This window comes from Lethenteron reissneri, chromosome 45 (assembly GCF_015708825.2).
Source record: "Lethenteron reissneri isolate LAM-NWPU_2019-01 chromosome 45, ASM1570882v1, whole genome shotgun sequence".
NCBI classification, from domain to species: Eukaryota; Metazoa; Chordata; class Hyperoartia; order Petromyzontiformes; family Petromyzontidae; genus Lethenteron; species Lethenteron reissneri.
In genome coordinates this window covers 7,929,234-7,947,300 of record NC_083823.1, presented here as the reverse complement: position 1 = coordinate 7,947,300, position 18,067 = coordinate 7,929,234, and the positions used below count along the sequence as shown (strand labels likewise).

Sequence of the window (18,067 nt, the reverse complement as noted above, 5' to 3'; positions counted from 1 at the left end):
GTAGTCCATACTAACTCTATTGCAGTATTTATTGACTTTATAGCACAAAGTACTCACCTGATAGAGTGGTGTGGTGAGGCCTAGTCCCGTGTAGACCCTTCGGCCTCGCCTAGAATGTCCAGCCGGCCGAGATGGCACCTTGGTAGGCTGGGGCTGGGCTGCTACCACTGACCCCCCCAGCCACGATCTCCCCGGCCTCTCTGCTGTAATATCTATGGCCTATAGTGGTAGCATCTACCGACTGCATAGTAGTAATAACTGCACGCATCGGGTTGGGAGGATATCACACAGTGAAGAATTAGCGTCAGCGTTTAGTGTATTTACATAGCATTTTTAACGCGAAAGAAAATGTCCCCCAACTCCCACCGAAGGCGTGCGACTTGGCATGGGCCGTCCCCCCACCAAAGGCGCGTGAGTTGGTATGGTCGTGCATGCGTCACAAATAAATAAATAAATGGGAAGTGCAAAAAAATCCCACTAAATCTCTAATTAAACTAATTAAAAGTTGACGGATGTTAAAATGGAATAGCGCTTGCTCACGACGGGGCTTACGGCGTAGTACCTGGCTATTTTTATTTCACGTAAAACCCCATCGTTGGAGAGCAAAATCGTTCGCAAGCGCGCGAACACACGCAAAGCCACACACAAACCCCCAAACAGACTATTTTTGACTTTTATATATACTGTATAGATAGATCGTAACTCGCATTGCATTTATGATCAAGTTTCCCGGCAAGAAAGGTGAGTGGCGTCTTCACGACAATAGTGAACATCACAGAGAAAGTCAAATTCAGCCACCCTCCTCCTTCTCATTATCAATCATCATTGTCACTGCATCTATCATCACCATTACCTCGCACGCATAAGGGATATACAAACATAGACACGTCACGAAAAATCCAAAAATATTGCAATAAAATAAATGTTGAATTAATTATTTGTCGCCTCATTCGGCTCAAGTAGATTATAAATTTAGAAGCGATCGTGACTCGCATTGGATTTGTGATCAAGTTTCCCAGCAAGAACGGTGAGTGGCGTCTTTATGACAATAGTGAAGATCACAGAGAAAGTCAAACTCAGCCACCCTCCTCCTCATTATCAGTCATCATCGTCACTGCATCCATCATCACCATTACCTCGCACGCGCAAGGGGTTCATCTCATTGAGCGTACGCGCGGGATTGGTCAGAGTCGCACGCGGAGACTCGATGAGTCATGTGACGTGAATACAACAGGTCGATACGATGATGATTGACATCCACAGCACAGGTGCATACAATGATGTGTAACGTCACCAGCACAGGTGAATGCGGTAATTTGTGACGTCGCCAGCATAGGTGAGTATTTAAACCCCGCGCGAGGCGGCCTTTGTGGTTGTTGCTGATCTCTGCATTTTGGTGAGCTCTGTCTCGGCGTATTGATGCTTGGTGCACTTGCTGTAAGGGAGCGTGGTGAAGGAATTAGTTGTTACAATAGGGTCCCCTGTTCGGGTTGTGGTCATTCTTTCGCCTTTTCTTTTTTCCTGTTCTTGCTGGCTGTTAAAGGCAGAGGACTGCCCATGATTGAAATATGAATACACTTTTAAATGGGGGTATTGAGTGCGGAGGGTCCTCGTGGAGTCGACATTTTTGGATTCCTCGATGTTAATCTTCTCTGCTGCCTATACTTGAACATTGAGGCGAGATTGAGGCATCTGCGTTAAAGTTTGGCTCCTGCTTTGTGAAGCCACTTCATTTCGCGTTTCTTGTCTTCCCATGAACGCAATACTCGTGTTCTGTGTAGGGTCGCTGCTCTGTTAACCCGTGTGGATTGTACACTCGTACGTGTCCATCCTGAGATCCGAGTGATAGGGTATTGGTTGTCAAGTCCTGGGCCTTCCATAGGTAGTTGATTGAAAAAGCGGACGTGGTGTGGTTGTAAACTTCACCACTTGGCACCCACCCGTGCGATGTGCTGGCCTTCAATAGATGGTCTAAATGCTTGTATGCTGGTGATTTGGCTTTCTCGTTGTGGAATTAATGTACGTGTGTATTCCTTGAAAGAATCTCGTGATGCCTTCGTCTGCCGCCGCCCTGGAGGATCTGAGCGCTGTGATGGACATCTTCGTGCGCGAGTTCTGCGCCAGCTGTGAAGGAGGCGCGGGGAGCATCTCCATGAGGAAGCACGCGCTGCAGAATCTGCTCGTGAAGCACATGCGGCCCTACCTGGCGGTGGGTTTCCTGCGGGCTCCACATGGCGGCGGCAACGCGCACGCGTTTTGAGCCGTGCGCGTCACCGACTGCGTCTCTTTGCACAGACACTTGGCTCTGAGATAGCACACCGCGGGAGCCCCACGGCCTGGAGCCGCGAAGGCTCGAGGCGTTGCTCGGGTGCATGGATTGAACGACTGAGCGCGCGAAGCCACTGCTAGGGGTTGATTGTGACTGGGCTTTTAATGGCCACCATAGCATGCTTGTGTTGCATTGCCTCTAACAAACTGTTCCCGCTGTCACGACTGCAGGGTGCCTGCGACCCGGATGAAGTGCGCAAGATCATGGGGGATCTTCACGAGAACCAAGGCGCCAGCGTGGACTTCCAAGCGTTCATGGCCACGTGGACGAGGATCCTCGTGGCCGGCCATGCCCCGTTCCAAGAGCGCGTGTTCCTCACCAGGGGGCCCTATGGATCGCCCATTTCTGCTGATAAACCGAAATAAATTCCTATAAAATATGAGATGAATAATAAAATCGCTGGCAAACTGGTCGGTCCTCGTTTTGCTGAATCGTGTGTGTGGCATTGGGAACCAGCGAACAGTGGCTGTGGTTGGATTTTCTCTTGGTGCAAGTTTGGTTAGTGTCAATGGCGGTGGGCTTCATGGAACCCCCTAGGTTTGCTCGGCCCAAAAGGCGGAACGAGCGTGGCACTATCCTCGCATGGTAATATAATCAGGCTTTGTACTGTTCAAAAGCAGGTCCCGTGATACGTTGCACTTCACACCCAATTATTAGCGCCCCGAGAACGGGTACATCATGGAATAAATTTCATTCTTCGATGCAAATAACGGTGCCCCTTTCGCTTCCGATCTTTATGTATTGGCAGATCTTGCAAATAATATTAGAGCGGCCAGCCTCGCACCTTAGTGGTCGGATTATGAAGGGTTTTCTACTGGCGTGCAAGGTTCAGGTTAATCAAGTTCTGGGATTGACCAACCATTAAGTAACCTTAACCCAGCCCCTGCAGACTCTAAAAGCCCGTGACAAGGAGCTTTGCCGGCGTAATATTACTTGTAGGAACCTTCTGGTTAAAACAGCCCACATGGGATTGTGTCCGGCCGTCGTGCATCCAAAAATGGGAGGGGCTGGGTGGAAAGGGGCGGGTGGGGAGGGGCTGGGTAGGCAGAGTGAGGCTGGGTGGGGGGTGGGACGGGTGGGGCTGGGTGGGGAGGGGCTGGTCACCCTGTGGTGCCCTCACAAAACTCGACGTTTAACCTATTCACGCTGGCTTGTGCCCGCCCTCAGTCGGCCATATTTGTGGAATACACCACGCCGCGGTTGACCTTGGCCGTTGACCGAGCAAACGAACGTTCCTACCAGCTCTCTCCGCAGGAATGCGTTTGATGGAGATCTCCCTTGAACCAAAGTTATTCACAGGGCATAATTCGGTTCCAGAAACTTTGGAGGAATCAAAGGCTGAGGGGAGTGACCACCTCTGGTAGTTGGTGAGCCAATCTAACGTGCGATGAATTGATGTGAAAACGCAAGAATCGGCAGTGAAGGTTTTTCAAGCCGAGATCGAGGCAAACGAGCTGAGAAAAAGTCGAGCAACAAGGTCGCAATGCACCTGGAGATCTGCTGGAGGCACACAGCTGGGAAACATCACAAAGTTTATGAAACCTGGCTAGTTATTCAAACGTGAGTGAAGTTAATAGTGAAAGAGGTGTTACCATGAACGTGGAATGTTTGTTGCAAAAAAAGAGAAAGGTGGCAGTGTAGGACACGCAAAATCATACCAGCAGCGTCTGGAATGCACGCGGGGATTTCATTGCGCTTTGTGATGGATGGTGATGACGCCGAAGGGCAAATGGGTTGAATAATGCGGATCTGGCATGTGAATTGGTGTTGGTTTCGGCGTCTGACCTCGGGGAAGGCTTCAGACATTTTGTTGCTGAAGGCAGAAAGTGGAGAGGCCGCGCTCGAGTGGCTCCACTGCTCGGAGCCCCATTTCCACTCGATGTGCAACCGCATGGCGCCAATCCCAGTGCGGTGTCTATGAGGGGCTAGAGTGCGAGATGTGTGTTTGTATTTCAGGGACATTACGCAACTACACAAATGGTCCTGCCTTCCCCGCCCCTCATCCCATTCACCAACACCGATTTACCACAGTGGTGAAGTATGGTCAATCAACACCGCAGGAATCAAAACATTAGAAAGTGAAATGTCTTTTATTTAACCAGATGGGATGAAAACTCCAAGAGCCCAGGATAAAGTCTCATTTGCAAGTGGCCTGGATCACCGAAATGACAAGAAAAACATTTAAAGTACTGAATAAATAAAATAGCAATCTGACCAAAACAACTGCGTCACGAGAAATCCAAAAATATTGCACTAAAATAAATGTTGAATTAGTTATTTGTCGCCTCAAGTAGATTACAAATTTAGAAGCTATCGTGACTGGCATTTGATTTGTGATCAAGTTTCTCGGCAAGAACGGTGAGTGGCGTCTTCATGACAATAGTGAACATTCACCTGAAGACGGCTGATTGCGTTGTAGCCGAAACGTCGTGAGAATTATTTTATTATGTTTTATTTTTATTATTTTATTACTTCCATTCTACGTGACTTTACCGAAATATTATTTCCCTTCTACGTGACTTTACCGAAAGAACCAAAAAGAATCCCTGCAGTCACGAAAGCTTAAAATCAAAATTTATCACAGAGAAAGTCAAACTCAGCCACCCGCCTCCTCATTATCAATCATCATCGTCACTGCATCCATCATCACCATTACCTCGCACGCACAAGGGGTTCATCTCATTGAGCGGATGCCCGGGATTGGTCAGAGTCGCACGCGGAGACTCGATGAGTCATGTGACGTGAATACAACAGGTCGATACGATGATTGACATCCACAGCACAGGTGCATACAATGATGAGTGACGTCACCAGCACAGGTGAATGCGGTAATTGGTGACGTCGCCAGCTTAGGTGAGTATTTAAGCCCCGCGCGAGATGACTTTAGTGGTTGCTGCTGGTCTCCGCATCTTGGTGAGTTTTGGCTTGGCGTATTGAGTGCGGAGGGGCCTCGTGGAGTTGACAATTGTGGATTCCTCGCTGTGAATCTTCTCTATGCTGTTACACTCGTGCATTGGGGTGAGATTGAGGCATCTGTGTTAACGTTTGGTTTCTGATTTGTGAAGCCGCTTCATTTTGCGTTTCTTGTCTTTCCATGAACGCTATACTCGTGTATTGGTTGTCCAGTCCTGGGCCTTCCATAGGAAGTCGGCTGCAAAAGCGGACGTGGTGTGGTTGTGAACTTCACCACTTGGCACCCAACCCGTGTGGTGTGCTGGCCTTTAATAGATAGTCTAAAGGCTTGTATGCTGGTGATTTGGCCTTCTCGTTGTGGAATTAATGTACGTGTGTTCCTTGAAAGAATCTCGTGATGCCTTCGTCTGCCGCCGCCCTGGAGGATCTGAGCGCTGTGATGGACATCTTCGTGCGCGAGTTTTGCGCCAACTGTGAAGGAGGCGCGGGGAGCATCTCCATGAGGAAGCACGCGCTGCAGAATCTGCTCGTGAAGCACATGCGGCCCTACCTGGCGGTGGGTTTCCTGCGGGATCCGCGCGGCGGCACCACGCATATGTTTCTCGAGCCGTGCGCGTCACTGACTGCGTCTCTTCGCACAGCCGCTTGGCTCTGAGATCGCCCACTTCGGGAGCCCCACGGCCTGGAGCCGCGAAGGCTCGATGCGGCGCTCGGGTGCATGATTGAATGACTGAGCGCGCGTAGCCACTGCTAGGGGTTGATTTGTGACCTGGGCTTTTAATGGCCACCATAGCATCTTGGTTAGTATTGATGCAGCACTGAGCAGAGGGATTTGTGCATTTCCTGTAACAAACAGTTCCCGTTATCACGCCTACAGGGCGCCTGCCACCCGGATGAAGTGCGCAAGATCATGGGGGATCTTCACGAGAACCAAGGCGCCAGCGTGGACTTCCAAGCGTTCATGGCCACGTGGACGCGGATCCTCGTGGCCGGCCATGCCCCGTTCCAGGAGCGCGTGTTCCTCACCAGGGGGCCCTGTTGCACACCCATTGTTGCTGATAAACCGAAATAAATACCTATAAATATGAGATGAATAATAAAATCGCTGGCAAACTGGTCGGTCCTGGTCTTGATGAATCGTGTGTGAAGTTTGGAATCGGCGAGCTGTGGTTGGCTCTTGTGGTGCAAATTTGGGTACTGATGGTGGTGGGCTTCATGGCACCTGGGTTTGCTCGACCCAAAAGGAGCAACGAGCGTGGCATTCTCGTAAGATAATCGGGCTTTGTTAAAAATTAGGTCCGTGATGGGTAACATTTGACACCCGATTATTAGCACCCCGAGACCGGGTACATTCATTGACTGGATTTCATCTATACAAATAGGGGTAACCCTTCCGTTTCAGATCTTGATGTATTGGCAGATCTTGGCAAGAATAGAGAGGCCAGTTTTACACCGACGTGAGCGGATTATGTAGGGGTTTCTACTGGCGTGCAAAGTTCAGGTTAAAAATTAAGTTCCTGGAGAGACTAACCATGAAGTAACCTTATCCCAGCCCGTGCAGACTTAAAGCCTGTGACTGAAATTAAAGATGTCCTCCATCCTCCGATGGCAAGGAGCTATGCCGGAGTGCAGATAAAGACTTTTCATATTTGAGGTTAATCTCACTTTAATCAACGTTATTCACAAGGCATTAGAATTCGTTTCCTGAAACTTTAGTGGAATAAAGTTGGAGGAGAGTGACCACCTCTCGTAGTTAGAGATCAAATCTAACGTGCAATGGATTGATGTGAAAACGGGAGAATCGGCAGTGAAGGTTTTTCAAGCTGGGATTGTGGCAATCGAGCTGAGAAAAAGTGGAGCACAAGGTCGCAATGTACTTGGAGATCTCTGTTGGAGGCACACAGCTGAGAAACATCACAAGGTGTCCAAAACCTGGCTAGTTATTGACGGTGAGCAAAGTCGCAAGTCGCAATGAAAGCGGTGTTTAAATGAACGTGGAATGTTGCAAAAAAAGCCAAGGTGGCAGTGTAAATGAGTCTTGCAGGAAACGCAAAATCGTGCCAGCAGCGTCTGTAATGCACGCGGGGATTCTCATTATGCTAGGTTTGCGATGAATGGTGATGACGCCAAATGATAAATGGGTTGGTTAATGCGGATTTGGCACGTGAATTGGTGTTGGTTTCCGAAGTCTGACCTCGGGGAAGGCTTCAGACATTTTGTTGCAGAAGGAGAGGCCGCCCTCTGGTGGCTCCACTGCTCGGAGCCCCCACTCCATTTCCACTCGAAGTGCAGCCGCACAGCGCCAATCCCAGTGCGGTGTCTCTGAGGGGCTTGAATGCGAGATCTGTGTTTGTATTTGAGGGACATGACGCAACAACTGAAATGGCCCTGCCTTCCCCTGCCCCTCATCTCATTCACCAACACCGATTTAACAGTGGTGAAGTATGGTCAATCAACACCGCACGAATAAAAACATTACAAAAAAAATGTTTTTGTATTATCAAATGAGATGAAAAGAGACCAGGATAAAGACTAATTTGCAAGTGACCTAGATCACCTAAATGACAAGAAAAATAAAGTACAGAATAAAGCAAATAGTAATCTCACCAGAATCAACTGCATCGTGAGAAAAAAAAAAAACATTGCACTAAAATAAATGTTGAATGAGTTATTTTTCGTCTACATCGGCTGAAGTAGATTCTACATTTAAAAGTGACTCGCTTATATACCCAGCGTTGCCCGGGCAAAAAACATATTTCATAACTACTCTTAAAAATCTAACAGCAGTGTGTACTCACTGTGGTGTTACCTGCTATGATTACAGCAGTGCATACCGACTGTGGTGGTACCTGCTCTCACTACAGTAGTCCATGCTGACTCTATTGCAGTATTTATTGACTCTATAGCACAAAGTACTCACCTGACAGAGTGGTGTGGTGAGGCCTAGTCCCGTGTAGACCCTCCGGCCTCGCCTAGAATGTGTAGCCGGCCGAGATGGCACCTTGGCAGGCTGGGGCTGGGCTGCTACCACTAACTCCCCAAGCCACGATCTCCCCGGCCTCTCTGCTGTAATACCTACGGCCTATTGTGGTAGAATCTACCGACTGCATATTAGTAATAACTGCACGCATCAATGGGGGGATATCACCAGTGAAGAATTAGCGTCAGCGTTTAGTGTATTTGTAGTGGTGGTATTGACGTGCGCCGGCAGTGATGGATCACGGGGCGCGGGGTTGGGCACGCGATGTGGGCGTGGCATGGACGCGCGCGCCGGTGGTGAGGCGCGCTCACACAAGCTGGGAAAAGAGGATCGTAGCGAGTGCGCAGTGATTGGTCAGATAAGTGGGTACTCTCAGCGACGTCCGCAGGAGGGGTATAAAGGGGGACGCGCGAGAGCACTCGTGGTCAGTGTTAACCAGTTGAAGACCGAAGACGGGGTGGAGGAGGTAGGGGCCCGAGACCCCTAGTCCCGCCGTCCTTGTGGGGACCGGGGCCCTGTGTGGCTCGGAGCCGAGACTGGGGGGACCGTAGTCCGACGCCCGTGTGGGTCGGGACGGTGGTACCCAGAGCCGAGACGGGCACCCCGGCCGGGTGTGTCCCGGAAGGCTACGGGGCGTAAGAGCCCGTGTCAGTACAGCTGAGTGGGTGTTGGTCACCCGTGTAGCTGAGTGGGTGTTGTCACCCGTGTAGCTGAGTGGGTGTTGGTCACCCGTGTAGCTGAGTGGGTGTTAGTCACCCGTGTAGCTGAGTGGGTGTTGGTCACCCATGTAGCTGAGTGGGTGTTGGTCACCCGTGTAGCTAAGTGGGTGTTGGTCACCCGTGTAACGAAGTTGTAGCTGAGTGGGTGTCCGTCACCCGTGTAGCTAAGTGGGTGTTGGTCACCCGTGTAACGAAGTAGGGTGTTAGTCATCCGTGTAACTACAAGTTGGTGAAAATAAAGAGTGTGCTACCCGTGAAGTCGTCTCCTGCCGAGTTACTACTTTACAACTGGCGTCAGAAGTAAACCTGTCTTCAAGGAGAATGGACACAAGGAAGACTTCTCGTTCCCACGTGCAAGATCGGGAGGAGAGGACGAGGAGTTGCCGCCGATGCAGCACTTCGCGGAAATGGCCGATGCTCCGCCCACCTCCGACACCAGCCTGCAGGACGCACACTCCCGCCTGGCGGAGTTGCTGCTCGCCGCCGCTGCGATCTTGGCGGAGATCTCCGTTCCAGCGGCCGGTGGAACGCCTGCGGGGTTGGAAGAGGCGGCGCGGCTGGAGGGTTCCCGCCATAAGGCGTTTCGCGCCAAAAGTTTGGGAGTTGGCGCCATTTTTGAGGGTCCGCCTCCGGTTGGCGGGAAACGCGGACACCACGTGGCCAGAGGTCTCCACACAGCGCAGCCCGCGTCATCGGCGAGCGCCGGAGCTCTCCATTTTGCGCCTGCAGAGGGAGCCGACATTTTCTACAACCACAGCGGCGCGCGGGAAAATCGTTCCAACGACGACGACGACGATCGAGTTCTCCAGCAACGATTGCCCGCGCTGTCGGTGTTCAAGGCGGACGGGGGCGACTGGGGAGCCTTCCAGCGACGGTTCATCGCGCATCAAGAAATGTCGGGGTGGTCCGACACCACTGCCCTGCGCGCGCTGCCAGCGATGCTCGACGACGACGCGCTTGCGGCCTTCACGTCTGCCCCGAGGTCGTCCCGCTCAACGCTCCAGGCCGCGCTGCACCTGTTGGCCAAGGTGTTCGGGCCGCCCTCGACCTGTCGCCACCAGTTCTACGATCGGCGGAAGGTGGTTGGAGAAACAACGCTCGCCTATCGCACGGCGCTGCTCGCCCTGGCGGATTCAGCTTTTCCCCGCATGGACAAGGAGGGGAAGGACGCCATGGTGACGGAGCAGCTGCTGGCACTGGCTCACGGATTGGGAGTTCCCATTAATACGGCGGACGAGATGGACATCTGCTCCCTGGGGATTGCCACGAGTATCCACGCTTACGAGGTCCTACAGCGGAAGCCGACGGTCGTCTGCGCATCGGTGGAGAACGGGGCACCGGCCGCCACGATCATAGGACCTCAGCCTGCTGTGCCTCGGGAGGAGGCCTTCGCTGGTTCGAGACCGGGGGAGTGGAGAACGGGAGGTCGTTCGCCCACACGCTCCTCCCGCAAGCTGGAGCAACCGAAACCTACGACGTCCCTCGTCGTCTGCTACAACTGCGGCCTTTGGGGCCACGTCGCGTCCGGGGGCCGGGCCCCGCGTCAACGCACCGCGGGACCACGTCCGGACGACGACCAGGGACTCAAGACATCCAAACTGAACCCGGCAAGTCGCGGCACCTCACACGTTCGGTCCACACGCACGGCACGTTCGGGTCGCCGCTTAGCGGTGGGGGGACCGTGTATGGGCGCCGGGGGTTCGGTTCGGCGAGAGGGGTCCGCGTACGGCCCATAGGCAGTCGAATGGTCCGAATTGGCCCACAGGATTGTGGCTGCGTCGGCCGGGTCGTCCGTGGTAACGGGGTACATTGACGGGGTTGAGGTCCGGGTGCTCGTGGACACGGGTGCGTCGGCCACTATTATTTCGGACCTTATTTATAATATTCTTCCCGTACAATGTCGACCACTTCTGCCGGTGGACGTACCATTTTACGCGGCAAACGGGGGATCTTTGGGAATCATCGGCCAGATTCGGGCGAATATTTGTATTGGCGACATTAAATTGGCGGGTCCTATTTTTGTATCATCATCGTTGGCCGTTCCTTGTTTACTAGGCACGGACTTTCTGTCTAAAATGCCCATCAAAATTCTTATAGATCAGGCCTGCATTGAGCTTCCGTCGGGTCGGCGGGTTGAGTTTTTGAAGAGTCCAAATAAGATACGCACGGCTTGTGCGACGGTGCAGGCGCTGGCAACCCGGACTGTAAAGGTGCCCCCGGGATCGCAAATGTTGGTACCCCTTCGGTTGAGAAAACCCCTTGGGGCGGATGTGGGGGCACAGGGAGTTCTATTGGGGCCGTCTAACAGGGCTAAAGGGGACCTCGACTTAGCGGTGGCCCAGACCATGGTGAGGGGGGACAGTGAGCCGTTCGTTGTGGTCCTGAATACGGGGTCGCGGCCGGCCGTGATTACGCAGGGAACGGTGCTGGCTCACGCCGCGCCGCTACCCGTCGAGGAACAGCTCGTTGCTCACGCCGATTCAAATGTCGATACGCATCCCCAAGGTGAGGAAGGGACGGAGTGGTTGGACTCGTTGTGTGCCGGGTCCAGTACCTTGTCCAGTGTGCAGTTGGGTGCATTGAGGGGCTTGCTGCTCGAGTTCGCTGACGTGTTTAGCAGGCACAAGTATGACATTGGCTGCACAGACCTGTTGCGCCACCACATAGAGACTGGGGACGCGGCCCCTATTCGACAGAATCCCTTCCGGCTCAGTCCAGCCGAGAAGGAGCATGTGCAGTCGGCAGTAAATGACATGTTGGCGGCCGACATCATTGCGCCCTCTTCCAGTCCGTGGGGTGCTCCTATCGTCTTGGTTAAAAAACAGGATGGATCCCTGCGGTTCTGTGTCGATTTCCGCCGCCTAAACAAAATATCAATGGCCGATGCGTATCCGCTCCCCAGGATGGATGAGTCGCTGGATGCCTTGGCAGGAGCACAGTTTTTTCGACGCTCGATTTGCTTTCGGGATTTTGGCAATTGCCCCTCGATGACGAATCAAAACCTAAAACCGCTTTCCGGACACCGGGAGGCCTATTTGAGTTCAACCGATTGCCCATGGGTTTACATTTTGCTCCTGCCACGTTCCAGAGGCTCATGGAATTGGTTTTGTCAGGCCTTCAATGGGACACCTGTTTGATTTACCTCGATGATATCATCGTTTTCAGCCGAAGCTTTGAGGAGCACCTCCAGCGACTGAGGGCAGTGTTTCTCAGGATGCGTTCCGCGAAGCTTAAATTCAAACCGGCTAAATGTTTTCTGCTTCGGGAATCGGTCAGGTATTTGGGCCATATCGTTAGCCGTTCGGGGATCTCGACGGACCCTGCTAAGACGCAATGCGTCGGCTCATGGCCAACACCGACCTCTGTTACTGAAGTCCGCAGCTTCATAGGATTTGCCTCCTATTACCGTCGTTTTGTCAAACAGTTTGCCACCATAGCCAGGCCCCTGCACGCCTTGACGGCTAAAGGGGTGCGGTTTCACTGGGGGCCGGAGGAGTAGGCCGCGTTCTGCTCCCTTCGTGACGCCTTGGTGCAGGCTCCCCCCTTGTGTTACCCCGATTTCACGCAACCGTTTGTGCTCGACACGGATGCCAGTAACACGGGTATCGGGAGAGTGCTCTCACAGGTGGTCGGGGGGGTCGAACGGGTGGTCGCCTACGGTAGCAGGGTTCTGTCCCCCACGGAACAACGCTACTGCGTGACACGGCGTGAATTGCTGGCGATTGTGTTTTTTATACAGCAATTCAGGCCGTATCTGTATGGCCGTCACTTTACGGTTCGCACGGACCATGCGGCTCTCCAATACGCTATGCGGGTGGCGCAGCCATCCGGCCAATTGTCCCGATGGTTGGAGGTCCTTCAGGACTACCAATTCACGACGATTTACCGCAAGGGGTTGCGCCACTCGAATGCGGATGCATTGTCACGGTTGCCGACGCGTACGGAATGCACATGTCAGTTAGGATCGGCGCGGTGTAAACCTTCTGTCGATGTCCCCGCGGAAGTGGTGCTAGCCGCCACGGATACTACGGGGGTCGACGCCCCCACGGGGAGGGACTCGCTGTTAGCATTGCCTCTCATCGAGTGGGGCCGTCTGCAAATGGCCGACAGCTCCCTGCTCGCGCTACGTCGGAAGGTTAACGTTCCCGAAGGCGGGGAAACGCGGGTCGGTTCCTGGGTGTGCAGACAGGGCCTCTTGATGAAGTGGGACTCCATGTCCCGGCGTCACATGCTTGTGGTGCCGGTTGCTGTACGGGGTAAGGTCGTCCTGGCTGCCCATGAACGACTCATGCATCTGGGGTTTCACAAAACGCTCGCCCTCATTCAGCGAGACTACTATTGGCCTGGGATGGGCAATGACGTGGCGAACATTCTTAAGGGGTGTGTAGGGTGCGCTAAAAGAAAACCGCCACCAATAGCGGCTAATCCACCGCTTCAATCCATTCAAGTTTCGCGCACGAACGAATTGGTCGCGCTAGACATCTTGGGGCCCTTTCCCACTACACCCCGGGGAAATAAGTTCCTGCTGGTTGGCATAGAGTACTTCACCCGCTGGCCCATGGCGTGGCCACTCGCCAACCAGTCGGCTGCGGCGGTGGCGGACGCCTTTGTCCAGGGTTACGTTTTGGACAAAGGCGCCCCCGAACGCTTGCTGACGGATCAAGGGAAGAACTTTTCGAGTGTTTTGTTGCGCGAGGTGTGCGACCTGTTGGGTACAAAGAAAGTACGTACCTCCCCGTACCACCCGCAGACTGACGGTATGGTTGAACGTCTGAACACGACGATTACGTCTATGCTGTGCCAACAGGTATGCGACGACCAGGTGGATTGGGACTTACAGGTACCGGGGGTACTAGCGGCCTATCGGATGGCACCCCATGCGGCGACGGGGTTTTCTCCATTTTTTCTGATGTATGGGCGGGAGGCTGATCCGGCCATGGACGTCCAACTGGGGATTTCACAGCCACGTGCAAAATCTAAATTGGCAGACCACATTAAGTTTAACATTGCCAAATTGGCTGAGGCGCGAGAGGCTGCGAGATTGAATTCACGCTCTCGGCAGATCGCGAACGAGCGATTGCATGAACGGAAGGTGCATACGCACAATTGGGAACCGGACGATAAGGCCTGGCTGCATTGTCCACACGCACCGTTGGCTACGTCCCCCAAACTGTTGAGACCATGGAGGGGACCGGTGGAAATTGTGCGGGTTGCACGACCCCAGAGTATACAGATTAAATGGGGAAAACGCCGTTGGTACGTGCACCCCTTCCGACTGAAACCCTACGCGGCGCCGCGTGACCCCGGGTTGTGCCGTGACGACCGAGCGTGTGATGTGACCGTCGACTCGGGGAGGGATGTGTCGCAGGCTGATCCTCACGTGTCTCCACCTGACCCACCCCCAGGTGTCTCGGACCTGACGGCTGTTGACCGTCGGGAACCGGAACCCCGGGGCTCGCGCGGAGCCCCGATGCCTGGCCCATGCCCTCCTGAACTGCCGGCGCCGCCGGATGGCCAACTGCGTCCTGTGCCGTACGACGGTCCGGCAAGGCGGACTCGGGCAAGGACGCAACACTTTTCATGAAAAAAAAAAAAAAAAAATTTTCTTTTTTTGTATTAAAGCCCGACTTCGTTGCCGGCTTCCCCCTCTGCCGGGGTAATGTCCCGTTCAAGGGACGCTCGGACATTGGGACGCTGCATGAGTCGGAGAGAAAAGAAGAGAAAATGATTAAAAAAATTTTTTTATTGTTACTCTTTCCGCATACACAGTATCGTTGCCACTCGCCGGATTGTGCATGTTGTTCTTGTTGCGGGTGTGGCGGTTGCGGGGTTTTGCGGATTGCGGTGTTCATGTTGTGTTGTTAGGGTTTGTGTTATGTTACGGGGCACACATGGGAGTGAAGGGGTGTTGTATGTTTTGTTAGCAGCCGGGTCGGCTGCGAGCTATGTGTTAGGGGGTGATGTAGTGGTGGTATTGACGTGCGCCGGCAGTGATGGATCACGGGGCGCGGGGTTGGGCACGCGATATGGGCGTGGCATGGACGCGCGCGCCGGTGGTGAGGCGCGCTCACACAAGCTGGGAAAAGAGGATCGTAGCGAGTGCGCAGTGATTGGTCAGATAAGTGGGTACTCTCAGCGACGTCCGCAGGAGGGGTATAAAGGGGGACGCGCGAGAGCACTCGTGGTCAGTGTTAACCAGTTGAAGACCGAAGACGGGGTGGAGGAGGTAGGGGCCCGAGACCCCTAGTCCCACCGTCCTTGTGGGGACCGGGGCCCTGTGTGGCTCGGAGCCGAGACTGGGGGGACCGTAGTCCGACGCCCGTGTGGGTCGGGACGGTGGTACCCAGAGCCGAGACGGGCACCCCGGCCGGGTGTGTCCCGGAAGGCTACGGGGCGTAAGAGCCCGTGTCAGTACAGCTGAGTGGGTGTTGGTCACCCGTGTAGCTGAGTGGGTGTTGTCACCCGTGTAGCTGAGTGGGTGTTGTCACCCGTGTAGCTGAGTGGGTGTTGGTCACCCGTGTAGCTGAGTGGGTGTTAGTCACCCGTGTAGCTGAGTGGGTGTTGGTCACCCGTGTAGCTGAGTGGGTGTTGGTCACCCGTGTAGCTAAGTGGGTGTTGGTCACCCGTGTAACGAAGTAGGGTGTTAGTCATCCGTGTAACTACAAGTTGGTGAAAATAAAGAGTGTGCTACCCGTGAAGTCGTCTCCTGCCGAGTTACTACTTTACATATTTATATAGCATTTTAAAGCGAAAAAAAATGTCCCCCTACTCCCACCGAAGGCGTGCGACTTGGCATGGGCCGTTCCCCCCACCAAAGGCGCGTGAGTTGGTATGGTCGTGCATGCGTCATAAATAAATAAATGGGGAAGCGCTAAAAAATTTCACTAAATCTCTAATTAAACTAATTAAAAGTTGACGGATGTTAAAATGGAATAGCGCTTGCTCACGGCGGGGCTTACGGCGTAGTACCTGGCTAGTTTTATTTTACGTAAAACCCCATCGTTGGAGAGCAAAATCGTTCGCAAGTGCGCGAACACACGCAAAGCCACACACAAACCCCCAAACAGACTATTTTGGACTTTTATATATACTGTGTAGATAGATCGTAACTCGCATTGCATTTATGATCAAGTTTCCCGGCAAGAAGGGTGAGTGGCGTCTTCACGACAATAGTGAACATCACAGAGAAAGTCAAACTCAGCAACCCTCCTCCTTCTCATTATCAATCATCATCGGCACTGCATCTATCATCACCATTACCTCGCAAGCATAAGGGACTCATCTCATTGAGCAGATGCGCGTGATTGGTCAGAGTCGCACGCGGAGACTCGATGAGTCATGTGACGTGAATAAAACAGGTCGATACGATGATGATTGACATCCACAGCACAGGTGCATACAATGATGTGTAACGTCACCAGCACAGGTGAATGCGGTAATTCGTGACGTCGCCAGCATAGGTGAGTATTTAAACCCCGCGCGAGGCAGCCTTTGTGGTTGCTGCTGATCTCTGCGTTTTGGTGAGCTCTGTCTCGGCGTATTGATGCTTGTGGAACTTGCTGTAAGGGAGCGTGGTGAAGGCACTGGTTGTATCAATAGTGTCCTCTGTTCGGGTTGTGGTCATTCTTTCGCCTTTTCTTTTTTCCTGTTCTTTCTGGCTGTTCAAGGCAGAGGACTGCCCATGATTGAAATATGAATACACTTTTAAATGGGCGTTTTGAGTGCGGAGGGTCCTCGTGGAGTCGACATGTGTGGATTCCTCGCTGGGAATCTTCTCTGCTGCTTGTACTCGAGCATTGGGGCGAGATTGAGGCATCTGCGTTAAAGTTTGGCTCGTGATTTGTGAAGCCACTTCATCTCGCGGCTCTTGTTTTGCCATGAACGTAATACTCGTGTTCTGTGAATGGTCACTGCTCTTAACGAGTGTGGATTGTACACTCCTGAAATCGGAGTGGTAGGGTATTGGTCGTGCAGTCCTGTGCCTTCCATAGGTAGTCTGCTGCAAATGAGGACGTGGTGTGGTTGTAAACTTCACCACTTGGCACCCACCCCGTGTGGTGTGCTGGCCTCCAATAAATGGTCTAAAGGCTTATGTTGGTGATTTTAGCTTTCATGTAATGAGTGTACGTGTTCATTTTAAAGAATCTCGTGATGCCTTCATCTGCCGCCGCCATGGAGGATTTGAGCGCTGTCCTGGACATCTTTGTGCGCGAGTTCTGTGCCAACTGTGAAGGAGGCGCGGGGAGCATCTCCATGAGGAAGCACGTTCTGCAGAATCTGCTCGTGAAGCACATGCGGCCCTACCTGGCGGTGGGTTTCCTGCGGGCTCCGCGCGGCGGCGGCACAGTACACGCGTTTCTTGAGCTGTGCGTTACTGTGACCGCGTCTATTCGCCACGCAGACGCTCGGCTCAGATCGCGCAATGTGGAAGCCCATCGTCCTGGAGCCACGACGGCTTGAGGCAGCGCTCGGGTCCGTGGCTCGAATGACTGAAGTGCGCGTAGCCACTAATACGACTTGATTCTGACTGCTCATAATGGCCACCGAAGCATGTTCATTCTTGCGACGTAGAACTGAGCCGAAGGATTGGTGCATTGTCTAATAGCATGCATTATTCCCGTGATCACGACAACAGGGCGCGTGCGACCCTCATGAAGTGCGCAAGATCATGGGGGATCTTCACGAGAACCAAGGTGCCAGCGTGGACTTCCAAGCGTTCATGGCCACGTGGACGCGGATCCTCGTAGCCGGCCATGCTCCATTCCAGGAGCGCGTGTTCCTCACCAGGGGGCCCTGTGGCCTGCCCATTAGTGCTGATAAACCGAAATAAATCCCTTTAAAATATGAGATGAATTAAAAATAAAGATTCTGGAAAACTGGTTCGGTCCTAGTTTTGGTGAATCGTGCATGTGAAGTTGAAATCGGCGAGCTGTGGTTGGCGCGTCTCGCGATGCACATTGGCTTGCTGGCAATGGCGGTCTGCTTCATGGAACCCCCGAGTTTGCTCGCCCAAAAAAGAGCACCAAGCATGGCACTAGCCTGACAGATGTTTGGCGAAATCGTCCTTTGTACTGTTCCAAACAGGTCCGTGATGGGTGGCACTTTAAACCCGGGTTAGCTCCCGAG

General features: G+C 53.1%; 3 protein-coding genes across 3 annotated transcripts; all 3 read left to right on the top strand.

Annotated features, from left to right (window-relative positions):
- The first annotated feature begins 2,047 nt into the window (after window positions 1-2,047).
- Window positions 2,048-2,694, top strand: LOC133354000 (protein S100-A1-like). The gene is made up of 2 exons (XM_061570562.1): window positions 2,048-2,209; window positions 2,500-2,694. The coding sequence occupies exons 1-2, from the start codon at window positions 2,051-2,053 to the stop codon at window positions 2,692-2,694; spliced, it is 354 nt and encodes a 117-aa protein (XP_061426546.1). The 5' UTR covers window positions 2,048-2,050.
- Window positions 2,695-5,636: 2,942 nt separating this feature from the next.
- LOC133354002 (protein S100-A1-like) lies at window positions 5,637-6,314 on the top strand. Its single transcript, XM_061570565.1, has 2 exons — window positions 5,637-5,798; window positions 6,120-6,314. The coding sequence occupies exons 1-2, from the start codon at window positions 5,640-5,642 to the stop codon at window positions 6,312-6,314; spliced, it is 354 nt and encodes a 117-aa protein (XP_061426549.1). The 5' UTR covers window positions 5,637-5,639.
- Window positions 6,315-13,837: 7,523 nt separating this feature from the next.
- LOC133353977 (protein S100-A1-like) lies at window positions 13,838-17,771 on the top strand. Its single transcript, XM_061570532.1, has 3 exons — window positions 13,838-13,852; window positions 17,084-17,251; window positions 17,577-17,771. Exons 2-3 carry the CDS (start codon window positions 17,093-17,095, stop codon window positions 17,769-17,771), a joined length of 354 nt encoding a protein of 117 aa, XP_061426516.1. The 5' UTR covers window positions 13,838-13,852; window positions 17,084-17,092.
- Window positions 17,772-18,067: the final 296 nt, after the last annotated feature.